Genomic DNA, 25,082 nt, shown 5'->3' on the forward strand with positions numbered 1-25,082 from the left:
TGCGTCCCGAACTTCTGAGAAATGTGGGGTAGATGTCAGCCTTAGTTTCTGCACCAGGACGAACCTGTGAGGCCAAGGCAAAGGGAGACCAGCATGTTCTCTGTGGACTCCGTCCAGCTGGTCTGGAGCCTTGCGTCTGAGGGTGCGGGCTTCGGGCACATTGAGGGGTGTTCTCCCAGCCCCGGCGCCTCGTGGCCACACTCATGATGTCACAGCAGTGGCTGCGGTGCGCTCTGGGGAGGTTCTCTCATTTCATTTCCCTCCCTCGAAGGTGGGGCCGTCTCCCTGGACACAGGTGAAGGTCACGCTGAGGCAGTCTGTAGGGCTGAAGCTAAGGTTTCAGCTCCGGTTCCCAACCTGGCGTTCAGCTTCCCCCGAGTCTGCTCTCCCGTGCTGAGCATATTTTTAGGTTCTCCCTCACGCGCACGCTCACCGAACGCCTCTCCCTGACCAGTGTAGTTCTCAGCGCGAGAAGCTCTCTGAGTGAGGGGCCAGGATGGTCTGGCAGCCAGGCATCTGGTTTCCACGCTTACAGCCCCCTCTGCTTTGAGACAGTGCACGGCGGAATGCCTTGGCTTTGAACTTCTGCTTAACGAACAGTTGAATACCTGTCACCTGCTGGTGTGTGTCGTAGGTGCTGGAGGCGCACCCTTGGCGCCAGCTCCTTGGAGACTTTCCTCTGGTGCTGAGCTGTGTTAATTGACCACTGAGACTGCCTCTCCCTTAGGGTTTCCTGAATTGCCTCTGGGAATGACAGACATCTCCGCCTGCCGTGATAGAGCAGATAGAATGCTTCATTCTGTTGATTTTACGTGTCATGAACAGTAGAGCTGAGTTGTGTTTTCTTACACATTTGAGTTACTTACTCTTAGACACTAATTCTAATCCAGTTCATGCTGTATCTCCTTCATGAAAACACTCATGATTTTGGTTTAAATTTATTTTCCGACGTTACAGTTTTCACTGTCTCTGAGCTATTCTTGATAATAACTTTAGAAGGTTAACCTGCTTTCAGGCAGCCTACTAGACCCCCTACTTTTTTGTCATTTGAGGGATTTCATCTTTGCTTATGCATCCCATACATTGAGAATCTATTGCGATCGTAGCGTTGTGCTGGGTTTTGAGGGGAAGAGGACAGAAGACAGTTCTTCCTCTCCCTCACCTGTGTGATTCTTCAGCTCACTGCTGACGGGGCCGTAGAGGTGACAGTAAGAGCGGGGGTGGGGAGAATAAGATAGACGGTAAGAAATTTGGACTTATCCATTTTGCCTTTTATTTATACAAGTTGTTTCTCCTTATTAGCAATGTGTGCATGATTGGCATGTTCTTAATAGTCTTTTTAGGTGTGCCACAGAGAATCGACAACACGGGGGAAGCCAGAGCTCATTTTTCTCTCTCCTTTCTTTGGCATGATGTTCAAAGACCTCGGTGGCATTCTTTAATTGCAAAGTACAACCTGAGTCACTTAACCGAGTCCACCATGCTTGGCTGTGATAGGCTGATCCGGATCTTCTGCCTGCACCCGGGCCTCGTGGTGGGGCTCTGGAAGGTAAGCCCAGCCTGTACCTGCCACGTTTGCTCCGTCGTGCATGGGGTCAAGGGTTAAGTCCTTTAGATGTTCAGCGACTGCACCCTCCTACGGACCTCATGTTCCCCGCTGCCTGGCCCTTGCACCTTTGCGGCGGGTCTGCCTTTCTACCCTCACCTGTGACACATGAGCCCTTCCCGCCCGGGCGCTTTGGTTCACGTTACCCCTTTAACATCCTGGGACTTTCCCCTTCCTCCTCCAGCTGGTCCACATTCCATCCTTCTGCTCCTTTCACGCCCTTCCTCTGCCAGAGCGTCTCCTGTGCATTTCACCTGGGGCCCTCAGATGCATCTCGCCTGGAGCTATGTAAGGATGGCAGCTCCCAAGTTGACTCTGGGGATAGCACTCACATCCGTACACGACGGCCAGGCAGAACCCAGGTCCCCACGCCAGCCTCCGGACCCTTTCTTCCCTCGTCCCGCTCTTGCCGTCGGGTCGTCTTTCTCCCTCAGTCCCTCTGTACAAGGTGACTGGGGGCCAGGCAGCACTTGGCTCGCTCTGCGCTCTTGAGTTGGTCCATCCGGGTTGGCCGAGCGGAAGCCAGGACTCTGGTTGACCCGATCGTCCCATCGGCCACTGGAGAAGGGCAGCTTCAGGCTGCCGTCTGGGTCACCTTCCCCCGGCAGGGCAGCTGTGCCCAGGGAGAAACGGGTGTCGGCTCCTGTGCCATCCTGTCCTGTCTCCTGCTGCCCGACCTGCTGATGAGTGGACTTGGAGTCTAATCCCTCCCACTGGGTTTGCCAAGTCAAACAGGTCCTGCCACAGCTGCTGAGTGTGTGTGGGATTAACCTTGTGAAGTTCTTACCAGCCTTCTCTTTATCTTTGAAAAGACTTTGAAACAACCTGGGACTAACAAAATGTATTTCCACAGGCATCGTATGTCAGACAGCACTTTGATGTTTCATAAATACTAGGGTGTTCATCCTTTCGGTACCACATGCTCTGTGTATTTGGGTGCATTGTGGTCCTGCTATCAATGTGACAGATAAGTCTTATTAGACAGTGATAATGCATTGGCGCTGCAGGAATCTTAGATTGTAAGAAACCACATCTATCTGTAAGATGAATGTGCTGCGATCTTCACAATGACCTTATGAAAAATTAAAATATTTCAGTTGAAAAATGTATTCTTTTTCAGAGGGAGGAAGAACTGGCTTTTGTTATGGCAAATCTTCATTTCCATCACCTTGTGGAGAGGAGCACGTTAGGCTCGGCTGCTGTGTATGTATTCGTATGCGGTGTATTAAATTTTGTACAGTCAGCATAAAGGCTCCGGAGTTGATACCATCTTAATATCCTGAGAATAGCTACAAAGACATTCTGTCTTTAATCACTAGACAGAAGCCAACAGACAAAATTATGTAGCTGTTGCTAAAAACATTGGATTATCCGTCAGTAGCTGTTTGCTTTATTTGCTTGGGTTCAGGGTGACGCACCTTGTGGAGTATGATTTACAGGGCAGGGAAGCTTCATTACTGCCAGGTGCTAGTGCACTGAGGTGCTGCAGGTTCTCTGCAGTGGTTCGCATTTTCATGTCTTGAAAGGCAGGCAGACCTGTGGCCCACTTGGCCTGACCTGCAGATGTGTTTTTGCTTGGTTGGGACAGTGTGTCTGTTAATGGACTTCGGGCCATCAGGTAGGGGACATGCTTTCCGGCTCACTGCTCCTCTCACCCTTCCCCTGGGCCTGAGACTCCCATATGCCTTTTTTTTTTTTTTTTTTAACGTGAAATGCTCCCCAGTGCTTCTGAGTTTGTTACGTTATATAGTAACGCGTTTCTTACCGAATGAAAGCTCGTTCACTGTGGCTTTGGGTCTTCTTCCGGGGGAGTCCCTGAGCTGTAGGTCTGTTGTTGGGTGCATTTTCCTGCTGCACATTCAGCCCCCTGGATGCCGAGACCACTGCGGAGCAGAGCGGAGCTGCTGCCCCGGGTGGATTTCAGAACCATGTTCTGTCATGGTGGTCTGCGGATGCGCAGGGAACACACGCTTCTGCCCGTTTCTATGGAAGTTGGTAGAAGGAACGGGGGGCCATTCTTCTGCGTCTGTGGCACTGAACGTGATTGGGAATCTGTAGAGGGTTGATGAGAGCTAGTGCTTTGAAGGGGTGTTAGTTTTTTAAAGAGTATTTCCAATTCAAGCATTTTACCTCTGGTGTTGACAGGTACATTTTGTTTTGCTTTTTAGCCCCTACGAGCTGCCTCCTCATACCCCCCTTTAGGATGACAGCCCGGAGTGTGGACTGAGTGGCTACCAACTCCATGTTGATATGCACAGCGGGGGAGTTTTCTGCCTGTGTGGCACATTTGGCAACCTCTCCACCAGCAAAGGTAACACTCATTGAGTCTTTTGTTTCAGGGTGGAATTCCAAGGCTGGAGAGGCGAGGGGACCACGTTTTATATCTGAGTTAAGAATTGCCCCCTGGCTGGCCCCTTAACCGTGTCCTGGCCCTCCGTCCTCCCAGACCCTGATCACTAGGACTTGTGCAGTTCCTCAGCTGCTGGCTCTGTCTCCATCATCACCGTCACCCCTGCTCTGCCTTCTGGAATATTCTCTGCTCAGCCTTTCTCCTGGCACTTATTGCTTTGCCCTACCGCATCCCCCCTCTCCCACCCCAATTTCTGCTCTTCTTTCTCCGAGGAGTTTGGTCGATTTGCCAGCAGGGCCAGTGTCGAGCCCGTCCAGGATGAGAGTAAAGGCAGTGAGCCCTCTGTTCTGCACCGTGTTTATCACGCTCACGGAAGCCGAGACACGGACTGGGGCGGACAGAGGAGAGAAGGGACACCAGTCAAGAGGAGGAAAAGCGGGAATGCAGTGTGCCCTGCTCTGGTTTCTCTGACTGGTTCCTCTTGCTCTCTTTCCTCTGTATCCCATGACCTTGAAGTTTGGTGTAGAGACTTGCATAGACTGAAGTTTAACATTTGTCGTAAGAGTATTTTACAGGGGAAACTATGCACTTCGTTTCTGAATATCCTGTTCCCAAAATTCTTCTGGCTAATGGATTTGACATCCATTAATACTCCTTGCCCAAATCAGTTTTTTTGAGTTTAGAAAATGGTGGTTTTAAAATTATGTCATTGTGTCCACATTTATTAGCTGAGCTTTTGTAAAGAGCTTTCCTTCATCAACTGGGTGGATTCCTGTAATGGCAGGGTAAACGCTTGCATCTTTTCTCTTTTAACCACCAATTTTCAGATTAGGAAAGTGATGTAATTGTCGCCTCCTGTGGTGGGAAACGGTTTTGAGTGCACTCTCTCCTCTCTGTCTTTCTTGTTTAGTGTCACTTTGGACTCTTCGGTTTTTATTTACTCAGTAATTTATAATCAATTACAGACATTATTCTTTGTGAACCTAAGTTTGTTCTTTGTGAAGTCCCCAGTTTGGTCAGTGGGATCCACATCAGGCTGGCTTCTGTGCCATTTTCATAGCCTCCTTTCTTTCTTCTCTGAGCCGTCTTTGCATTTGTCTCGGGAAGATTCTAGATTTTTCTGTGCTTGTTGGCACCTGTGATAGAGCTGTGACAAATGTGTATATTAACCTAGGGTGGACTGACATCTTCGTCGTTGATTTATCCTACCCATAAATGTGGAGTGTCTTTCAGTTTGTTCAGAAATACTTTTATGTCTTGTAGGAGTGTATCAGAATTTTCTTCATACTAATTTTGCACATTTCTTAAGATTGTTAGTAAGTATTTCATCTTTGTTATTTCTGATATTATATCTCCTAATTGTTTTGTGATGTCTTTGTGTGGTTTTGGTCTCAGGCCACTGCTGATCTGATAGAATGAGTTGGGAAGTATTCCTAACACTCGAATTTTTCGGAGGATTTTGGGTACAACTGGCAGTATTTCTTAAGTGGTTGGTGGAATTCACCTGTGAAGCCATCAGGGCCTGGAGCTTGCTTCGTGGGAAGGTTTTAAACTACAGTTTCAATTTCTTTCACAGATGTATGGCTATTTAGGTTATGTATTTCTTCTTGTGTGAGCTTTGGTATGTTGCGTCTTTCAAGCAATTTGCCTAAATATTAAATAGGTTAAGGTTGATCAGTGGGTTCAGGGATTTTTCAGCCTGCTTCTTCTATTGTAAATTTCTCCATGAATGTCTACCAGATGATGGGTACTTATATCCATCATTTTATTAGAGATTGTAAAATGATGATCCCCTAATTCTGTCATTCCTTTTACATCTGTTATTAGCATTCTTTTATAAAGAAGGGTTTTTCTATTATCAACTATTTAATTACCACGAAATATAATTAATATAGGAAAGGCATGGTACATGCTTAATTCTTCATTAATTTACAACATAGTGATTAATGCTCTAATAGTCTTTGAAGATAACTTGCAAGTTTTTTTGGGGGGGGAGGTATTATGAATTCATGGTTTAAAAAAATAGAGGTTATGTTTTTTAGTCCATTTGAAGTCATTATTATTTTTATTGTTACTGTGATGTTCAAATTGTGCTGTCATCTCATCTCATCTCCTGTTCTTTTGATATGAGTGTGGTCATCTTTGGTAACTTGCTTGTGTTCTAACAGGACAAGATACCTCAGGCTCATTTTGTCTGTTTCCTACCCAGACCTGGAGTTGGCCATTTTCCCTAGGAGCTCTGGTTCCTTTTCGTTCCCACTACACTATGGTATTTAGAGACCATAGTCTGCCTCCTGGGGATGCACATTACTCTTGGGTTTTCATTTCTTTTAGGGTTTTCAGTAGGCAGAGCTATGAAGTTTGTAGATTTTATAATACGTAGAAATAAATCATACATTCATTTAAATTAAAGATCTTGGGGTTTTTAATTAACCTTTTTTATTATACACTTATATTTCTTTTCTTCTGCTCAAAGTCTTTGTGCCGAACAACATCAAAATATATGATAATTTCAAAAACAGTACTGAAATTATTAGTAATAACCTACTGAATGTTATTTTAATTAAGATTTTCCTTGTGGTTCTTTATGTGTTTAAGATATGTCATGTTAGAAAAAGTTAAGTCACCTAAAATAATTCTGCTGTCTGTGGGTATGCTATCTCTTTGATATACAATTAGAGTGATTTGTTTCAGTTGATTTTTTATTTTTTCAGGATTCCTTTGCTCCTACTTTGACATTTAAAAATTACATACAACATTTATATGGTCCAAAGTTGAAGTTACAAAGCAATGTAGTTCAGAGACATTTACTTCTACTCTTGTCCCTTCACTTCTCTTCCTTTCCTCCCTTCAAAGTTAACCCTTTATATTAGCTAAGGTTTGTTCTTTAAATGTTTCTTTTTGAATACATAATGCTATATATCAATATATTCATATTTCTTCCATTTTTTTTAATGCGGCATACTATACTCCCTTTTAAGTTCCTTCCTTTTTCCCAATTAATAATTTATTCTGGAGATTAGTCTTTATTTATTTATTTTTTTAATGGGCATGTTGGTTTGTTTGTTTATTATTTATTTATTTTTGGCTGTGTTGGGTCTTCGTTGCTGTGTGCGGGCTTTTCTAGTTGTGGCGAACAGGGGTTACTCTTTGTTGAGGCGCGCGGGCTTCTCATTGCAGTGGCTTCTCTTGTGGAGCACGGGCTCTAGGCACATGGGTTTCAGTAGTTGTGGCGTGCAGGGTTCAGTAGTTGTGGCTCGTGGGCTCTAGAGCGCAGGCTCAGTAGTTGTGGCACACGAGCTTAGCTGCTCCGCGGCATGTGGGATCTTCCCAGACCAGGGCTCGAACCCGTGTCCCCTGCATTGGCAGGCAGATTCTTAACCACTGCGCCACCAGGGAAGCCCTGGAGATTAGTCTTTAGAATGAGATACAGATCTTTTTCATTCTCTCTTTTTAAAACATCCATAGGTAGGTAGTTTGTTAATGTTTTTTTCCGTGGTTTCCAGTCTTTGCTGTTACAGGTGGTGGAACAGCGAATATACAAAGAATAGCGTTGTTCACACATTGCTTCATGTTTCGGCAACTTGTCTTTGGGAGGCTTGCTTAGAAGTAGGGTTGTTAGCTCACAGGGTAAATGCAGATGTAATTTTGAAGAACACTGGCAAATTCCCCTCTTACGAGGGTATTACCAACTTAATGGGAAATTAAGTTAATAAAATACGTTATCGCTAAGTATGTTTGTTCCAGGTTTTTGTTATGTGTTCTTACAAGTTAAGGAAGTTTCTTTCTATTCCTGGATTTGTTGGATTTTTTGAAAAAAATCAGGAATAATTGTTAAATGTTATCAAATACATTTGGGCAACTGTTGATGATATGATTTTTTTTCTCCTTTACACCATTATAGTGAATTTCATTAATGTATCTTCTATTGGTTAACATCCTAGAATCCCTAAGATAAGCTTCTCTTGTCACATGTATGCTTATTTTTAAGGTACTGGTTTCAGTTATTTGGTTTTTAGCATTTTCCATTTAAACTCAGGGTACAGTTTTCCTTTATTTTTTATGTTTTAAATCTGTTTCTGATTCTGTTATAATCAGGTTTTCTACTTTTAATTGAATCAGTTTTAGTATTTATATGATTTTCTAGAAATCATCTGTTTTCTTTAGGTTTATTTTGATCTTTTTCTAGCTTTTTTGAGTTGACTGCTTAGATTGTTTAATTTTCAGGTTTTCTTCAGTGGTCTTTTCTTTTTTTTTTTTTTTTTTTTTGCGGTACGCGGGCCTCTCACTGTTGTGGCCTCTCCCGTTGCGGAGCACAGGCTCTGGACGCGCAGGCTCAGCGGCCATGGCTCACGGGCCCAGCCGCTCTGCGGCACGTGGGATCTTCCCGGACCGGGGCACGAACCCGTGTCCCCTGCATTGACAGGGGGACTCTCAACCACTGCGCCACCAGGGAAGCCCTCTTCAGTGGTCTTTATGCCCAGAATCTTGGACTCTCGGAGTTAGGAAGGACTGGTGAGGTGATCTAGAGAATGACCCCTCCTGGGCTTGAATTTGCTCTGCCCGGAAACAGCCCACTCGCTTTTGTGAAGGTGTGAAAATGTGGCCTTTCACTGAGCCCAAATTATCTTCTCTGTATTTTAACCCATTTACCTTTATCCTGATATTTAAAATAGAGGATGAAATCTATCCCTTTTCCCGGTATACACTGTCGAGGGGACTGCTGACATGCCCCCTGTCTATACCCAGGGCACAAACTCGTGTGCCTGGGGCTGGTGTTGGCAGAGAACTTGTTCTCTCGCTCTCCAGGGCTCCAGCCCTGCATCCTCAGGGGCCCTTCACTTCCAGCATTTCCTACCTGACACGATCTCTGTTCTCCAGGGGTTGGGTTGAGGTCTGTCTTAGGCAGATGCTAGGACTTCAGAGGAGAGGATTCCCCTTCTCCTCGTTCTCAGCAAATACAGCATCATGTTGATGGAGCTTTGTGTGTGTCCCTCATGCCTAAGCTGTGCCCGTGATGATGATGAGGACAGGACAATGGTGACAGAGAAAACGGATGGGCGCTCATCAGAGGTGCTTGCTGAACGTTTCATATTTGTATTAATCTCCACGGCAAGCCTGTGGGCTGGGCACTGTGATCTCTCCCGTGTTGTTAACAGGGCGGCTGGAGTGGACCGTAGGCCAGTTCTTGAATGACGAGCAGCTGCTGCATGGCGGAGCTCCATCTGCACCCGAGCCTGGCCGCTGTCTCCTCTCCACCGTACTTTGCAGTGATGTGCTTCTAGAGTGGATCTTCTTGTGTGTGTGACTCTGCCTTTTCAAGGTGTTGACATTGTACAGGTATCAGGTGGGGCCCTTCTCTGCTGGAGTGCTGACACACCCCTGAGAAGGTGAGATGGTTGTTAGGACACACAGGAGGCCAGGTAAAGTGAAGGAGGACAGGAAACTTCTGTGGGAATAATTCACCTTCATCTGTTGTTTTCACAGTGAGGAACACTTTCACCCTAAGACTTCACACAAGACTCAGGTGCTTCCTCTGCGTGTAGTTCTGCGATGAGGGTCAGCAGGGGGCGCCATTGCCATCAGAGTTGTTACATTTCACCGGAGTACAGACTCCAACGCCTGCTACAGTTTTTGAGAAACTGTCTTGTGGTACCAGGGAGTATATTTAGTAAATTCCAGCGATGTCATTGCAGGAGGGGGTGACAGCACTGTACCCCATCAAGGATAAATGTTCTATCATCACATCCCTAGAGCTGGGGGCATCCTCGCCTGGCTCTGAGGAGGCAGCCTACGGGGAGTGGCAGGAAGGAGAGGGGACCAGGCCCATCTGTGTGTCTGGTGCGTGCATTGACAGTTGCTGGCGGGATGCAGGGGGTGTGCTGGTGGGATGCAGGGGGTGTGCTGGCGGCGGATGCGCACGTCTCACGCGTGTCGCCTGCCCTCCATGACGGGTGCAGAGAAGCCTGCTGGGCCAGGTCGCAGGCCCTGGGGAGGGTGGCTCCAGGGGCTCCTGGAGGGCTCTGAGGAGGGGCAGGCCAAGGGGGGCCGGGGCCGGCGTAAAGCGACTAGTGGTGGCGCTCAGACGGGTTAATGGGGAGTGGGCCAGACCCAGGTAGGAGGGACTGGAAAGGTACAACTTTAAATATGACGTAATTGATGGACAGAGCCTGAGTTTGGTCATTTCGTAGGACCGCTTCCAGCATTCCATCTTTAAATAAAACGTCTGAGGCTGTACCAATTTAGTCCACAAATTCATTACAGTTCTATTAAAAAATCCCAAAGGGAATTTATTATGAAACTTGAAAAGTTGACTCTAAAATCCATTTACGAATACACATGAATATGGCATGGTTGATAAAATTTTTGTTTTAAAGTTTTAAGTGTGAGGTAGTGTCATCTTTTCTCTGTCCGATGTGTGTTTAGACTACAGAAAAACAAGCAATTAAAAAACCCATGTAGCCGCCACACAGTGTAAGAAGTAGACCATTACCCGTAACTCTGAAGCCACCTGCGTGGTTAAACTTTTTTTGTATTGTTAAATGACACAAGGAGAAACGCATAAAACAAATTATCATAAAGCAAACAACTGTGTGACCACCATCCAGGTCTTGATTAAATTTTGAAAATAATAAGAGGGCTACTGGTCTTACCAAATGTTAAACACACAGTAAAACTACAGTGACTGAGAAAGCATGGGATCATTGAAGCAGCAGCTGCCCAAGGTACCGTGCACATCTTTTGCAGTTCCAGATTCTCTTGTCAGGTATTCTGATAGATATTGGACTTATAGCAATTCGTAGCTATTTTAATTAGTTGTACCACGATATGTCTATAAATCTGAGCATGCCTTCATCCTTTAGAGGAAATGTATATATTTCTCTAGAGTTTTAGTATAGAATGCATTGTGTAGAATAATTTGCCTATGATGGGCTAAAATGATCTCCAGAAATGACTGTGCAGTCAGTTCATATGCAGGGACTACAGATAATCAGAAGATTCACGCCATGTTTATATTCATGCAGAGCAGCCGCAGTGAAGCACTCAGTGAGTGCTGGCCGTTTTATGCTCTCTGCCTCTTGGTCACAGCATTTTCTCTGAATGAAATATCCCTCTCTTCTATTTTATTAACTCTGTCTCATGTACTGTGCTACCAGGTTCTTTGGATTTTTATTGTTGCAGTTGCAATACATGTTACTAAAATCAAACCAGAAGACCCTAGTTGGTTCTTGGAGCTGGAGTGAGATCCCTGAGACACAGAGCTTACCCTTGGGGGATGAGCACCCTGGGACCCTGCACTTGGCCACTGTGAGGCTACAGCCAACGCCTCTGGGCTGTGAATTCCCACACTTCTCTGGTGGGCTCAGCTCCCACGTGGTGACACCACGCCTGCTGTACTGTTCACCTTGTCTGCCTTTCAGGTCAGAGCAGGCTCCGTGCTGGTGGCTCTGCCTGGTCCTCCAGTTTGCCAGTGCAGAGCTCGAGCTCTAGACATTATCCTCCTCAGTCAGACGCTGTCCAGGGAGAGGATGTCCTACCTCTCAGCGCTGCTGACGGTGAATACAGAGAATCCAGGTCCTTTCTTCTTTCCCTAAAGGTTTCTTTGACTGCTTCTCCTTGGAACTTTGTCATATTCCTCCCCCCAAGGACCTGGGATGTTTTCTGTTTGTATTTTCATGTGTTCTGTCACTTTGACGAGTCATGGCTGCATTAAGAATTTTCTTAAAAGGAACAGTATTACCTTTTTTTTTCAAAGGAAGGTTCATGATTCCTGAGCCTGTCCATGTTTGCTACCTGCTTCTTTGGGTATTGCCACTAAAATTAAACTAAAAGGATGTTTAAGTGAAGACATATTTTGTTACCTGAATTGGATTTATAAGAGAAATAATTTGTAAATGGAAACTTGAAGTAAGCTTCTTAAAGTGCATTGTGGGTTTTCCTGTGCACATTATGATCTCTGTTCTTTTGCAAATGTGGGTAGACTGTTGGCATTGGGTCCCCAAGACCCAGTGGATCTGCTGGGAGGTTCATTGATCCGCTGGGAGGACTCACAGGTCTCAAGGTATGGTTTTATTAATGGCTAAGATTTATTGCTGCCCGAGGGTACAGAGCAAAGTCAGTGGAGGGGAAAAGCCTCAAGGGGTGAAGTCTAGGGGAAGGAGGTGCAGGCTTCCAAGGGTCCACTCCCAGGATGTGCGGTCACACAGGAGTCATGAGAACACCTGCGAAATGCTGCCCACCCGAGAAGTGTGTTGGAGACTCAGCACCCAGGGTTCTTTTTGGGGCTGGTTACATGGGCACCTGCTGCCTGGCTCACCCAAACTCCAGACTCCCAGGTGGAAAGGTATTCAGCAGGAACCACATTGTTGGTACAGACTGTTCAGGCAGGTGACCCACTCTTGTCAGTGAGGGATGGTGAGGCGGGGGCATTCCTGGAATCCATCCCCAGACACCAGCCAAGGGCCAGCCTCGCAGGCAGGCCTTGCTAAGAATATAAGAATAGACGGTCTCAGGATGAGAATGGGTGCAGCCCAGTGGAAGCTTCAGCAGACGGGAAGTAGTCCAGCTGTGTCTTTGAAGTGTTAATAGAGCTTGAAAAAGAGCATGATGAGCAGTGCAAAGTATGAAAGAATGCATATTTTTTGATCTTTGTATCAGGCTAATTATTACCAATTTTCAGAAGCTGAGGGAAAAAGGTTTTACATAGTACAGCAGATTGTAGTCTTTTTATCAGTATTGAGAGGGAGAGTGATGGTAAAGAAGCAAAGGGAAAGAATTTTTTCTTTTTTTACATCTTTATTGGAGTGTAATTGCTTTACAATGGTGTGTTAGTTTCTGCTTTATAACAAAGTGAATCAGTTATACATATGTTCCCATATCTCTTCCCTCTTGCGTCTCCCTCCCTCCCACCCTCCTTATCCCACCCCTCTAGGTGGTCACAAAGCACCGAGCTGATCTCCCTGTGCTATGCGGCTGCTTCCCACTAGCTATCTGTTTTACGTTTGGTAGTGGGAAAGAATTTTTAAGTAACAAGGTATGCTGCTTCTGTCACTTATTTGAGTTGTTATAAAAATGCATTTAAAAACTAATGTCTTTTTCTTATTATGGGATTTGAAAATTCTGAATATATGAACACTTCTAAAGAAGCAAATGAAAGTCACCCAAGGACAACTCTTGTTTATATTTTGGTCCATTTTCAAATCTGTAGCTGTATTTATATTTGTGGGCCACATTGTGTGAACAGCGCTTGCTTTTTCCCTATGTCACTAAGTAGTACTCTTTGGAAAAATTAGATTTTGAAAAGTTGTGTGACAACCCATTGTTTGGTTTTATCAGGATTTATTGACCCAGTCTCCTTCTGTTGGGCATTTAGGTCTCCATTTTCATGATTATAGCACTATTATCATGAGCATTAATTTGAAAAATATTTGATGATTTGAGAGGTGCAAATGACATCTGATTGTTTTAAATTTGCAAATGTTGAATGTTAGGTTGGCTATTTAAAAAAGCCTGTTGACTGTAGCAGAAGTTTATGGCTACCGTAGCAGCTATCTGGTAGGCTATTTCAGGGGCGTCTTCGTAGGATCCAGATTCCGGAGTACCTGTCACAAGTGTGTGATGGTGCAGCAGCGTGAGAACCTTCCATGTAAGGTTCCTTGAGGACTAAAGTGAGGAAGTGAGAGGAAGTAAGGAGTGCTTCCAGGAGGTGGGCATGTGCTAGTGTTGTCTTGTTTTTACATTTCTCTCCTGATTGAATTTCCATCTATTTGTGTTTGATTGGTTCCATTGTCTTAAATGTTTACAAGATTTATACGAGTTATATTTGCTGCAAGTGTTTTCTCCATTTTGTCTTTTGCCTTTTAATTTGGTATATGTTGCTTTGGATCCTTCCAAAGTTTTTAATTGTACGTAATCAGTCCTTTCTTCCTTGTTTCTTCCGAAATTTTTTCACGTAGAAAGTACTCACTTGCCAAGATCAGGCGAATATTCACCTCTGTTTCCTTTACATTATTTCTCTTCATTTTTTAAACCCACACTTCCTTTTGATTAACATAAAGATTACACGCAGCCTGCAGCTTCCTGTGCCCTTTGCGCTTCGGGCTCTTTCTCTCTGCTGAGGATTGGCACCCCTTCTCCCTGTGTCTCCACCAGGCAGGAAGGCAGTTCAAGCTTTACTTGTGAACTGTGTTATGAAAATGTGTCCCTCCCCCGATGTAACATTTCTTACTGGTGAACATTCATCCAGCATTTCTCAGTTATTTCCATCCACTTATTCTTTTAGATGTAATTGATAGTCACCTGGCCAGATGTTAAATGTCTTATTTGGATTTTGATCAGATTTGTATTGAATGTGGACATTAATTTGAAAGGAATTGATGTGTTTTTATTTAGGGTTTTGGACTATCTCTCCATTTCTTTAAGTTTTCTTCTCTGCCCTTAGGAGAAATGTTTTCTTATGTAGGTCCTTCACCTTTCTCAACTCATTTTTGTGCTGCCATTGTGAAGGAATATGTTTAGATTATGTTTCCATTACCTGTTGTTAGATTTGTTCTATCTCCTATAGAGATTCTGCAATATGCTTTTCATTAAAGTACTGATTAAATGATAAGTATTCAGTGCCTTATTCTGTAAGACACAATAGAAAATATTGAGGGGTTTGAAAGAAGTTATGGACCTGAGAAACTTATTTTTATTCTATGAAAAAAGTAGGGTTGTTCAACTTTTGAGCAGCAGACACTGGTTAGCCCAGATAACCTCTCTTTAAGAAATTCTACTTTTAAAGTTTTTAGTGTTTGTTTAAGATACTTTTCATACATAGCATGTTATCCCATTTTTATTTTTGTGATTCCAAAAATAGACACTTTTTTGTTCCCTGTTTTGTTCCCTTGCTACTAATTACTTTCTATGTTTCTAGGTCAGATTATCCTCTCTAAGCATTTGTGATAACGGGAAGGCATTAGAAATAATACAGTACTTTCTAGGTGGTGATTATCTAGAAAACGTAGAACAGATAATTCTTCAGATCATCTTCATCAGTGGTTGTTAGTACATTTTTTCCTGCTTTGTACTTTTGGTGACTCATTATGAAAAATCAGCATTACAGATTCTGTTCACAGAGCAGGAGAACGCTGATCTCCATACGTTTTATGTCAGTGCTCGCAGGGAGTCAGTGGTCCTTGCCCTGAAGCAGAAGAGGCCATGTGATTTGTGGGACCCCGTGCAAAATGAAACCGCGGCGCTCCTCGGTAGAAAATTATTAAGTTCAAAATGCTGACAGCAGCACATTAAACCAGGAGGGGTCCCTCGTATCCACACAGGTTGTCGCCCCTGAAGCCAGCCCCGGCGGTAACATGGGACCTGTGAGGAGGCGCCTCAAACCTTTATGTGATGAGCCCTCTTCCTCCTCTTTTGCATTTCCGGACTCTTGACTCTGTTTGAGAGTCTAACTTCGTGAATGCCCGGCAGTTCCTTGCAGGAAGTCACAAACGCATGTCCACTGGGGCTGTCAGACTTCAACTCATCCCTTGTTGCTACTCAGAAATCTTCTAATCAAGTCTTGTTAGTCCTGCCTTGTATTTCGCAGAAAGGCTGTTTAAACACAGTCACACTCATCTTCCTCGTTCTCAAGGCTCACGACCCGCCGTGCTGAGACTGGTCGTCCTCCCTCACCTGCCAGCGCATCTCCACGGTGGCACGGTCTGTTTGTAGGCTTGATTTTTCCTGTTTCAGAGAAAAAGATGTCTCACTGTCTTGCCAAAAGATTTTCCAGTTTCCATTCCTAAATATACCTGCTCCTGCCTGTTCCGGGACCTTTATTTAGCCCTTGGTCTCCTATCTGTTCATTATTTCAAACCAGTTTTCCATCAGCTCCTCTTCCACTTATAAATGTATTCATGTTTTCTGATTCAAAAATTATTTTAAAAGAAAACAACACTTCTGTATAGATGGGAAAGTTATTTTTTGTTTGAAAGCTACCTAGAACCTAATTTTCTACATAGAAAACTTCACCTAAAGCTGGCTTAGCAAGAAGGGTTCATGTTGAAAAACCCAGGGGTAGGTCTTCTTCCCAGTGCAGTTTCCCGGGTGGGCTTGGTGCGTGTCAGTGGGACTGGATGTGTCCAGCAGCCTTCTGTCCCTCCTTCTCACTCCCATTCCGACGTCTCTTTTTTTTTTTTTTTTTTTTTTGCGGTACGCGGGCCTCTCACCGCTGTGGCCTCTCCCGTTGCGGAGCACAGGCTCCGGACGCGCAGGCTCAGCAGTCATGGCTCAGCGGCCATGGCTCACGGGCCCAGCCGCTCCACGGCACGTGGGATCTTCCCGGACCGGGGCATGAACCCGTGTCCCCTGCATCGGCAGGGGGACTCTCAACCACTGCGCCACCAGGGAAGCCCAGTATACCAGAATTTGCTCACCAGTTTTCCTGTTGATAGAGAGGGAATTAGGGTTGTTTTTGTTTTGGGCTGTTATGAATAAAGCTGCTATAGATTTCTTGTGCAAGTCTTTTTTGTGAGCATATGTTTTCATTTCTCTTGGCTAAATACCTAGGACTGGGAAGTCGAATTAGAGCAGGTTTAATTATGGATTAAAAGTTGCCAGTCTTTTTTTTTATGTATAAGAAATTTTTATGTATTAGAAATTGCCAAACTTCTTCTTTTTAGAGTTGTTGTACCATTTCACACTCCATCGTCTGTGTGTGAGTGTTCTGGCTGCTCCGTATCCTGGGCAACCGTTGATGTTATTAGTCTTTTAAATTTTAGCTCATCTGGTGTATGGTAGCAGTAGTTTCTCCCTAATGGCCAATAGTGCTGAGTACTTTTCCACGTGCTTATTGTTCATTTGCATATCTTTTTTTGAAGTGTCTTTAATCCTTTTGTGGTGTTTTCTTTTTTTTTTTTAAATCAGTATTTGTTTCTTTATTTCTCAACCATAGAAGCTCTTTATATATTCTGGATGACAGTCCTTTGTCAGATATATGTTTTGAAAATATTTTTTTCCAGTCTATGGCTTGCTTATTCATTTTCTTAGTGGTATCTTTTAGTGATCAGAAGTTTCTCACTTTGATGAAATCTAATTTATTATTTTCTTGTTTTATGGTATTTTCTTTTTTCTGTCTTAAAACCTTTTCCTCCTCCAGGTTATGGAGATGTTCTTTCTTCCAGCTGGATTATGGTTTTAGCTTTTACATTTAGGTCTGTGATCTATCCCTAATTTAATTTTTGTGTGAAGTATGAGGTAAGGGTTGAGGTTCATGTTATTTTCCCATATGAATAGCAAGTTGTTATTGCACCATTTGTGAAAGGGCTTTCTTTTCTCATTGAATTATTTTGATGTCTTCATCAAAAATCAGTTGCTTGTAAAAGTGTTGGTCTATTTCTGGACCTGTCTGTTCTATATTGTTGATCTGTTTGTGTATCTTTGTGGTAATACCACACTGTCTTGATTGCTTTAGCTCTATAGTAAGTCTTGGAGTCATTTATTTTTCTTTTTTTCAAGATTGTGTGGCTGTTTTAGGTCTTTAGCATTTCCATGTGAATCAGCCTGTCACATCTTATTATTTATTTGTAAATTATTTATTAAATGCCTGCTGGGATTATGATTTGGATTGCATTAAGTCTATATATCAATTTGGGTAAACAGATGCCTTAACGGTGTTGAGTCTTGCATTCCATGAACATGGTACATCTTTCTGCTTGGCAGTGGGCTTGGCTCTTCAGAGGGAGTATTATGGTTGAGATAATACGTTAAGGTGCTTAGCAACCTTAGTCTGGCATTTATAACAATTCACCCTGTAATGTTACTGTTTACTACTTGTTCCACTAATCACAAAGCTTTATAAAGTGCTCTCTATTTGTGTCTCATTTTGCTTGGCTTGGAGCTTGGCCATGGTCATACCTCTAGCAAATGCCTGGGCAGGTTTGGAACTAGCTCCTTACGACTCTGAAGTCCGTGCTTGTGCGTGCATGTCGCGGGAAGCCAAGAGTGGTGAGCCGTGCATTGTATTTCTCTGCGTTTTGAGGATGGCCTTACGTATTGGTAGGTTAAAGTTAGAGTCTCCAACAACAGAATTTATTCTGAATGGTTTAAGCAGCACAGGAGTGTATAAGGATACAGTAGTTCACCGTCTCTCTGGAAGAGTTAGACTCTGCATTTGTATACGTGTGACACACTGTGGCTTCTCTTGTGAAAACATCGCCCTGTCACACCTAGTAGTCGACCCCAGAGTGCTGCCCGTGCCCACTCTGCGAGGACTTGGGCCTCTGCCCCTGCGTCTGTCAGAGGCATTTTCCTTTCTCTACCTGCTCCCACGGCTCACTCTGACCCAGGTGAGCAGGGGCGCGTCTCAGGGAAGGAGCCAGGCCACTCACGACCTGGTTACGGGAGGGCTGGGAACGGGAGGTAGTGAGCATGGGCAAATCAGCAACAGTTTTGGGACCCATAAACGGCTCCCCAGCGCATCTGTCTGTGCATTCTTAGATTTTTCTCTATTGGCAGTAAAATGAAAACAAAACTCCATGAGAATCTAGATCTACGTTATACATTCTCAGCTAGTATTGAAACCAGTGGGTGATCATGTGTCCCCATGTTCATATCTGTTTTAATCTGTTGTAACATGGACTCCAGACGCAGAACAGGTCTGGGTCACGTTTCTTCCGCTGACCACCGCGTGGCCTCGGGCAAGGAAGGCACTGCTCACCTCTCGGCGCGTAGCTTTCTCACCTGTGAGCTCAGAGAATTGCAGTGTCTAATTAATAGTGCTATTCTAAGGTATTCTAAGGTATAAGGTATTCTTTTAAGCTGCTGTACACAAAGTATGTAACATATGCTTGGTGTACAGTAAATACTCAAAAACATGACCTATTTTATTTGCATTCACCTTCACATATGCATTCTGTGTGCAGATCGCTTACGTGTACAGAGAGCTTCACCTTGTTCTGTCTTAGAGAAGCAAGCAGTTACACAGGGTCAGTGGGAAGAGCTCTGACCTTTTAAGATACCACAGTGTTCTCGCTGTTCTACAGGGAGGATGTCTGGTGATAACAGAGTAGCAACAGTCCTCGCTTCCTACAGAGATTTCATGTTTATCAACTCAGACAATTGCCGTTGAGCTGTTATTGGCTGCTGTACCGTGGGGTCCACTTTCTGCCATGTCTTGAGGACAAGCCGGCAGTCCTGCACGTGGCTGTGTGGTGACCAAGGGCAGAGCAGAGCCACATCTGCTGTTCAGGATGTCGTTGCTTCGCCTTCTCCGAGGCCTCGCCTGAGAAGCTGCACGGTTCTCGCTGAGCACTCAGCAGCAGAGGAGGGAATGTGGGCAGCCTCTGTCCTTGGACCAGACTGGCTAACAGGCCTTCCAGGGCTGGAGCTTCGCCGCCTCGCGGGGCTCCCGCCCAGAGCTCGTGTCCTGGTCCTGATCTTTTGGCCGCACTTCCGTGAGGACACCGTCTAGAGTTTCTAGAACGGGGCTCTGGCTCCCAGGGCAGCTTGGTTCTGGTTTTATTTTGTCCCATGAAATGAGCAGCATGGGGTCAGAGAGCATGTGCCTTTCTCTGCTCTCCTTTCTCTGCTCTGCGTGTGACTCACATCTCACCCTTGATCAGGTGTTGCCTCTGAAGAAAGCTTGCGTGCGAGTGAAGGCCTGTGACCTCGTCACGGGTGATGCTCCCCTTTGCAGGACGCATTAAAGTAGTTGCACGGGGCTCAGCCATCCTGTAGGCCCCCGGGTGTGCGTGCACCTGGGCCGTGACAGCCCTGGGTGGCGAGGCTGCTCCCGGGCAGCTCTGCGTTGGTCCAGGGAGGGCAGGGCTCTGGTCTCAGCTCTTGGTCAGCACGTGGTGGGATTTCTGCTTGTTCATACAGTCCTGCGAAGACGTGCGCTGGGCTCCTTCCCTGACCGCATTCCACATTCACTGGCTCTCACCCCTCCTTTCTCTGGACGTCTCTCCCCTCCCTCACATTTAATGCCCTTTTTCTGTGCAGTTTCCGGCCTCGGTTTTCTTAAGTTCCACGGCTCTGGTTTCCCATTTTCCTAGCGGTTTGTTTAATCAAATCAGTGGAACCCTTGCCTCGTAGCTGTCTCCCCATCAGTGACAGGGTGCTGTCCTGTCCACCCCAGGCATCTCCCCGTCTCACCATTGAGACAAGCTCATTTCTCTGTCTCAGGAATGCAGGTGGATATAGTAGTGCCCTCGCCTCAGCCAGATGCCCGAGTCAGCTGTGTCAGGGTCTCCTTCCACCCCTGAACCCAGTACTTAGCTCCACGAGGCTTCCTTTATAGAGCAGCAGATCTGAGGGATCTTGACTTATTGTCCTGCGTTGGTTGGCATATAGTAATTTTAAAAATCTTTGATCTTTTCAGGATACATTGAAAATGAATATATGAAGCTCAGTGTGATAAGTTTTAAAAATAGCACCGAACACCTACCTCTTATTGGAAAAGTTGGCCTTTCTTGGAAAACTAATATTTTTGATGGCTGTATAAAGGTAATTTTTTTTTTCTTAAAGTACCTGGTTTCTGTATAATAAATGTGTCTGTTGATATATATGTATGATGCTGCTTTGAAAGTCCTAGATTTATTGTTCTGGTGTCTAAAGATTTGTGCACGTCCTCTTAGCCAGTGGCGATCAGTTGATTGATTTATCCAACGTGTATTGAGGGCCTTTCGTTTTCCACTGGGCGTGGTGGAGTTGGTGCGTAGGTGGCGCGCAGTGCGTTGCTGAGCGGTGTTGATTGCAGCCTCTGTTCCCTCCAAGTCCTTCTGGCTGTTCGTTTTGTGGAGAAAGAGTGGAGCCGTAGGTTGGACCAGGCAAGTAACATTTACTCAGAAACATCTTAATTACTTCTCAATTACATCTTAGGACACCAACTTAAAGTTTATTGCAGTTATAAGTTCCAGCATACAGATTTTTCCTTGAACAGTTAAATCAGTTTTTACCTCTATCACAAACCAGCCACACGGAGGGGAGGGAGGATGTGGTGGCCGGGGACTGGCGGGGGGGCGGCGAGGAGGGTTCTCACGCAGTCTCGCTTCTCCTGTGATCCCTGTGCCTGTGGGTGCCCTGGTTGTCACTCCTCTCCATCTGTGTGTTGTGGGACGAACAGGATTTCCACAGGATGCGTCTGCTGTGGATGCAGAGGGCCGCAGTTACGCTGGCTTAATTCTGCCTACAAGCATGGATGCCTTGTGACAGTGACTAGGGGTGGTGGCTGAGGCCAAGAGCAGCGTTGTTGTTGAGCGTGAAAAGCAAGCACTTCAGTATCATTAAGGATTCTCTCTTGATCCACTTGCTATTTGATATACTGAGATGTTTTATTCTGTTTATTTGTGAGCAGTTGTTTAAACCTTGGGAAAGATTTATCACATACAAAGGAATATTATTTCATGTCTTCAGGAGCACAGACCTGACTTTTTAAAGTGGATTTAGATGAGTCTTACAAAAACACGTGCTAAAATGTTGAAGTCACAATGGACCTTGAGGACCTAGAAAGGCAAAATATCAACATGGCAGACTTAAAGGGTCAGCATAATATAAAAATAATATAATTTGTTTTGTATTCCTTGGTAATCGAGGAGCAGATATTCAGTTCCCACTGTGGGGTGGGAAGGGAAGTGTTGTAATCGTACAGGAAACAAAGCTTTATCCCAGCTCTGACCATTGGAAAGGCAGTCTCTGCGTTTGTTGGTGCCGGTTGCTACGCGCAGGCGCAGCAGTTCAGTGATGGCCAGAGCTGACCTGGCCGCCCTCCCCACCTCCCCGCCACACCCCCTGCCGAGGACTGTCACATGCTTGTCACATGCTGTTCCCGCTTCCTGTAATTTTGTTCTCTTCCCTCTTCTCCCTCCTCCTTCACTTAATCCTTCATGACGAGGCTCCATCTACATTTATTAAGTCAGGTCTAATTGGCCATTTTATCCTCACACTTACGAACATCTGTGTTTATTTTGTAGAGTTGCTCTGTAATGGACTTAACTCTTTTGGAAGAATATGGGAAACCCTTCTGGTGTTTCAGTTCCCCAGTGTGCATGAGACCCTCTCCCGGGCCCTCTGACGGCCCTGCTTTCTTGGGGGAGACGTACCGTGTGGACTACGCAGACGCGGAGGGAAGGGTGCACTTGGAGCTGGTGTGGATCGAGGAGACGGGAGAGTACTTTATCGTCAGCCTGGCGCTCTACCTGCGGGTGGCAAAGATAAACCACTGGTTTGGGACCAAATACTGAGCATTAGCAGTAGGCGGCAAATTATTGTTGCTGTTTGTTTCTTTTGGACTGACTGGTTTTGTTCTTGGTGTTTGTTGGAAGTTAAAATAAAGCAGTAGTCTGTTCGATGTCCTCTTATTTCACACTAGAAATCATGATTTCTGAGTCATTTTAAAGTTAAGGTTAGAAGATTAAGTTAAATTTTAAAACCGTGAAAATAGCACATCACAGTGGAAATTCATGTAAAAGAAAAAGAAAAAAGATACTTGCTTCTCCTCTGCACTTACCCTTTAAAAAAACAAGAAAACGGATCAGACTGAAAACAGATCAGTTTTCTCTTGAGGGTGTGTGTGTGCGCGTGTGCGTGTGTGTGTGTGGTATACGTAGGGTTTTTTCTTTATTGGTTAGAGCCCCAAATAAAGAAATACATTTCAATGTGAACTTCATGGTATTCATTAAAATTAGAAAGTGCTGTATTCATGGCATTTAACAGCCACAGTAGTGTTCAATAAAGCAAAGTAAAATAGACAGGTGACCTGCTTCACAAGGAAAGATGCACCTGTAACCATCAGAGGAAGTTGTTATCCCTTAGAAGAGCGAAGCGTGACGCACATGCAGTTCAGACACCCAGCTCTGCATCCGTGGGACGGGGAGGGAAGGACGCTCCCTCTGCAGAAGTGCTTTCGGAGGATCCGGAGACACCTGGGGTTCAAATGGAGGTCACATCCACCTAATCACGTGTTTCAGGGATCTGGTTCTAAATTTGTTTGAGATTGTATCGATTATCTTTTTCTGTCATATTTTTATCTCCCACTTAAAGTTGTTCTCAGAAGTGATCGTTGAAATGCGGTGTTGCTCCCACAGGGGCATACACGATTAAACTCCTCCCCCCTCTATCTCTCTTCTTCTCTTATTGAAATATCAGTTTTCTCTTGAGAGGTGTTTGTGTGTAGAATAAAGAGCTTGAAGACAGCAATAAAAGAAAAGGTTCTCAACCAAAGAAACGTGAGAGTAAAAAGGATCCCTGCTCTGAAGCCATCCTCACCCTCCCGCCGTCCTAGGTCTTGGGCTGCAAATGTTGGGGAGGGAGAAATTTGAGGTCCGTGTCAGACACTGAGAGCACGGGGCGATGCTACTTCGTGGTCTTGCCAACAAGGGGATGTGGAGCCCCTGCCCCACCTGAGTGGCATTTGGGGGGTGGAGAGGCAGTGGTTTGAGCCGTGAGCTCAAGATGAAGGTAGAAGAGGACAGGATGCCCCGAGAGGCAGGTGGCGGAAGCCATGCATCACCAGCAGGACTGAACTGGAAACAGCCACAGAATAGTGTGGGGTGACTCCTTGGACTCACTGGGTTAGATGGTGGTGGGACTAGATGTCCTAGAAAATAGTAGTAGAAGTGAGGTAGCCCTGGAGAAAGAGTGCTGCTCTCTTTATCCCCGGTTGAATGGTATTTGGATGGAATGGGAGCCGGGTAATTCACGTTGGCAATACCGTGGGGAAACCTGTAGGCGGGAGCTCACAGTTACAGCACTTGTCTGCATCCCAGTCGGCTGGTCCAGGTAATGCAACGCCAGGCTCGTAATACATCCTCAGTAGCTGTTGGTTACATCCATGGAAACTACTATAAGGGATATACCAGCAGCTGTGGGAGCGTGCAGGAAGCAGAGATTGATGGGGGTGGGAGTCCTTCCCATCTGAGCTAGCTTCTGAAGGAAGGTTTATCGGGCGGTGTTGGGGGAGGGGTGAACGAGCTAGTCACCATCATGGCGCCTCTCCAAAGCCGTGCGTGCACACCACATGTCACCAAGTGATGCTGGAGGACTCAGCCTGGCCCCCACTTGCCCTTTCACGGGTCTGGGATAATGTTCAGCTTTGTAAAGCTGTTATTTGTCTTCATACTTCTAAAATAATCTGTGGCTGTTTCTGGATTTGTCAATTTGGGCATATATTGACTTACAGTAGATAAAATATCTCTTTTACACCAGCTGCTTCCCCTCTTGCATCATACCAGATAATTCCTGCAGTTGAAAATACGTTGTTGTGGTTTGTTGCTGTCTATAATGTTGTTCCCAGGGATGCTTCTCTCTTTTACAACTTTTTATTTTTCTTGGATTAGTAATTGCCTTCTTTTTCTACTTACCTGGTTTTCAACGAACCTAAAATTTTCCTTAAAGATCTGTCCAGTCTTTCATATGTTGGTCATTGTTTCAGTGTTCCCCCCCAAATGCTTAAACATGTCAAATAATCTCTAAATTCTACTACTTCTTCCCCTGCCAGGCTCATCCCCTGAGATCTGCCTCTGTTTGCTTTAATCTAAACTTCTCTCTAGCCCTACTGGACAGCCCACATCCTGGGAAGTTTCCTGTGTGAATCCTGCCTTATGGAATGTTGTCTTCATTCTTGATTTAAAGTTGACCCTTGAACAGTGCCTATGTGGACCCTCTACATAGTTGAAAATCTGAGTATAACGTGAGGTCAGCCCTCCATATCTGAGCTTCCTCAGTATGAACTGATTCAACCAACCTCAGACTGGAGTGCAGTCGTATTTACTGTTGAAAAAAATCCAAGTATAAGTGGATGCGCACAGTTCAAACCAATGTTGTTCAGAGGTCAGCTGTATATCCTTTCTTCAGTGGCATGCGTTCTATCGGTCTCTAAGAAAGTGACACAAGAGATGCATTTGGGATCCATGAATTTCTGAGAACGTCTGTTAGATAGTTTCATTGGGTACAGATTGTAGCAGGAAGAATATTTTCTCTTAGAACCTGGAGGACATTTTGTCGTGAGCATTTATCCTGTGGTTGCCCTTGACATATATGACGCCATTTTGGTTGGTCTTCCTTTGCATGTGCTCTGTTCTTTTTCTCTTCTCTCTGGAAGCTTTTGGAATTTATGCTCGGTACCTTGGAGTGGGTCTTTATCCTTCATTA

At 45.0% G+C, this 25,082-nt stretch overlaps 1 protein-coding gene across 1 annotated transcript in view; it reads left to right on the top strand.

Annotated features, from left to right (window-relative positions):
- The window catches only part of FBXO15 (F-box protein 15), a 39,964-nt gene extending 17,686 nt beyond the window's left edge, over window positions 1-22,278 (top strand). Inside the window, 5 exon segments of the mRNA XM_049698136.1 lie at window positions 1,423-1,549; window positions 2,727-2,809; window positions 3,775-3,917; window positions 20,314-20,438; window positions 21,905-22,278. Coding sequence (XP_049554093.1) covers window positions 1,423-1,549; window positions 2,727-2,809; window positions 3,775-3,917; window positions 20,314-20,438; window positions 21,905-22,174 — 748 coding nt within the window. The 3' untranslated portion in view covers window positions 22,175-22,278.
- The last annotated feature ends 2,804 nt before the right edge of the window (window positions 22,279-25,082 follow it).

This window comes from Orcinus orca, chromosome 15 (genome assembly GCF_937001465.1).
Source record: "Orcinus orca chromosome 15, mOrcOrc1.1, whole genome shotgun sequence".
NCBI classification, from domain to species: Eukaryota; Metazoa; Chordata; class Mammalia; order Artiodactyla; family Delphinidae; genus Orcinus; species Orcinus orca.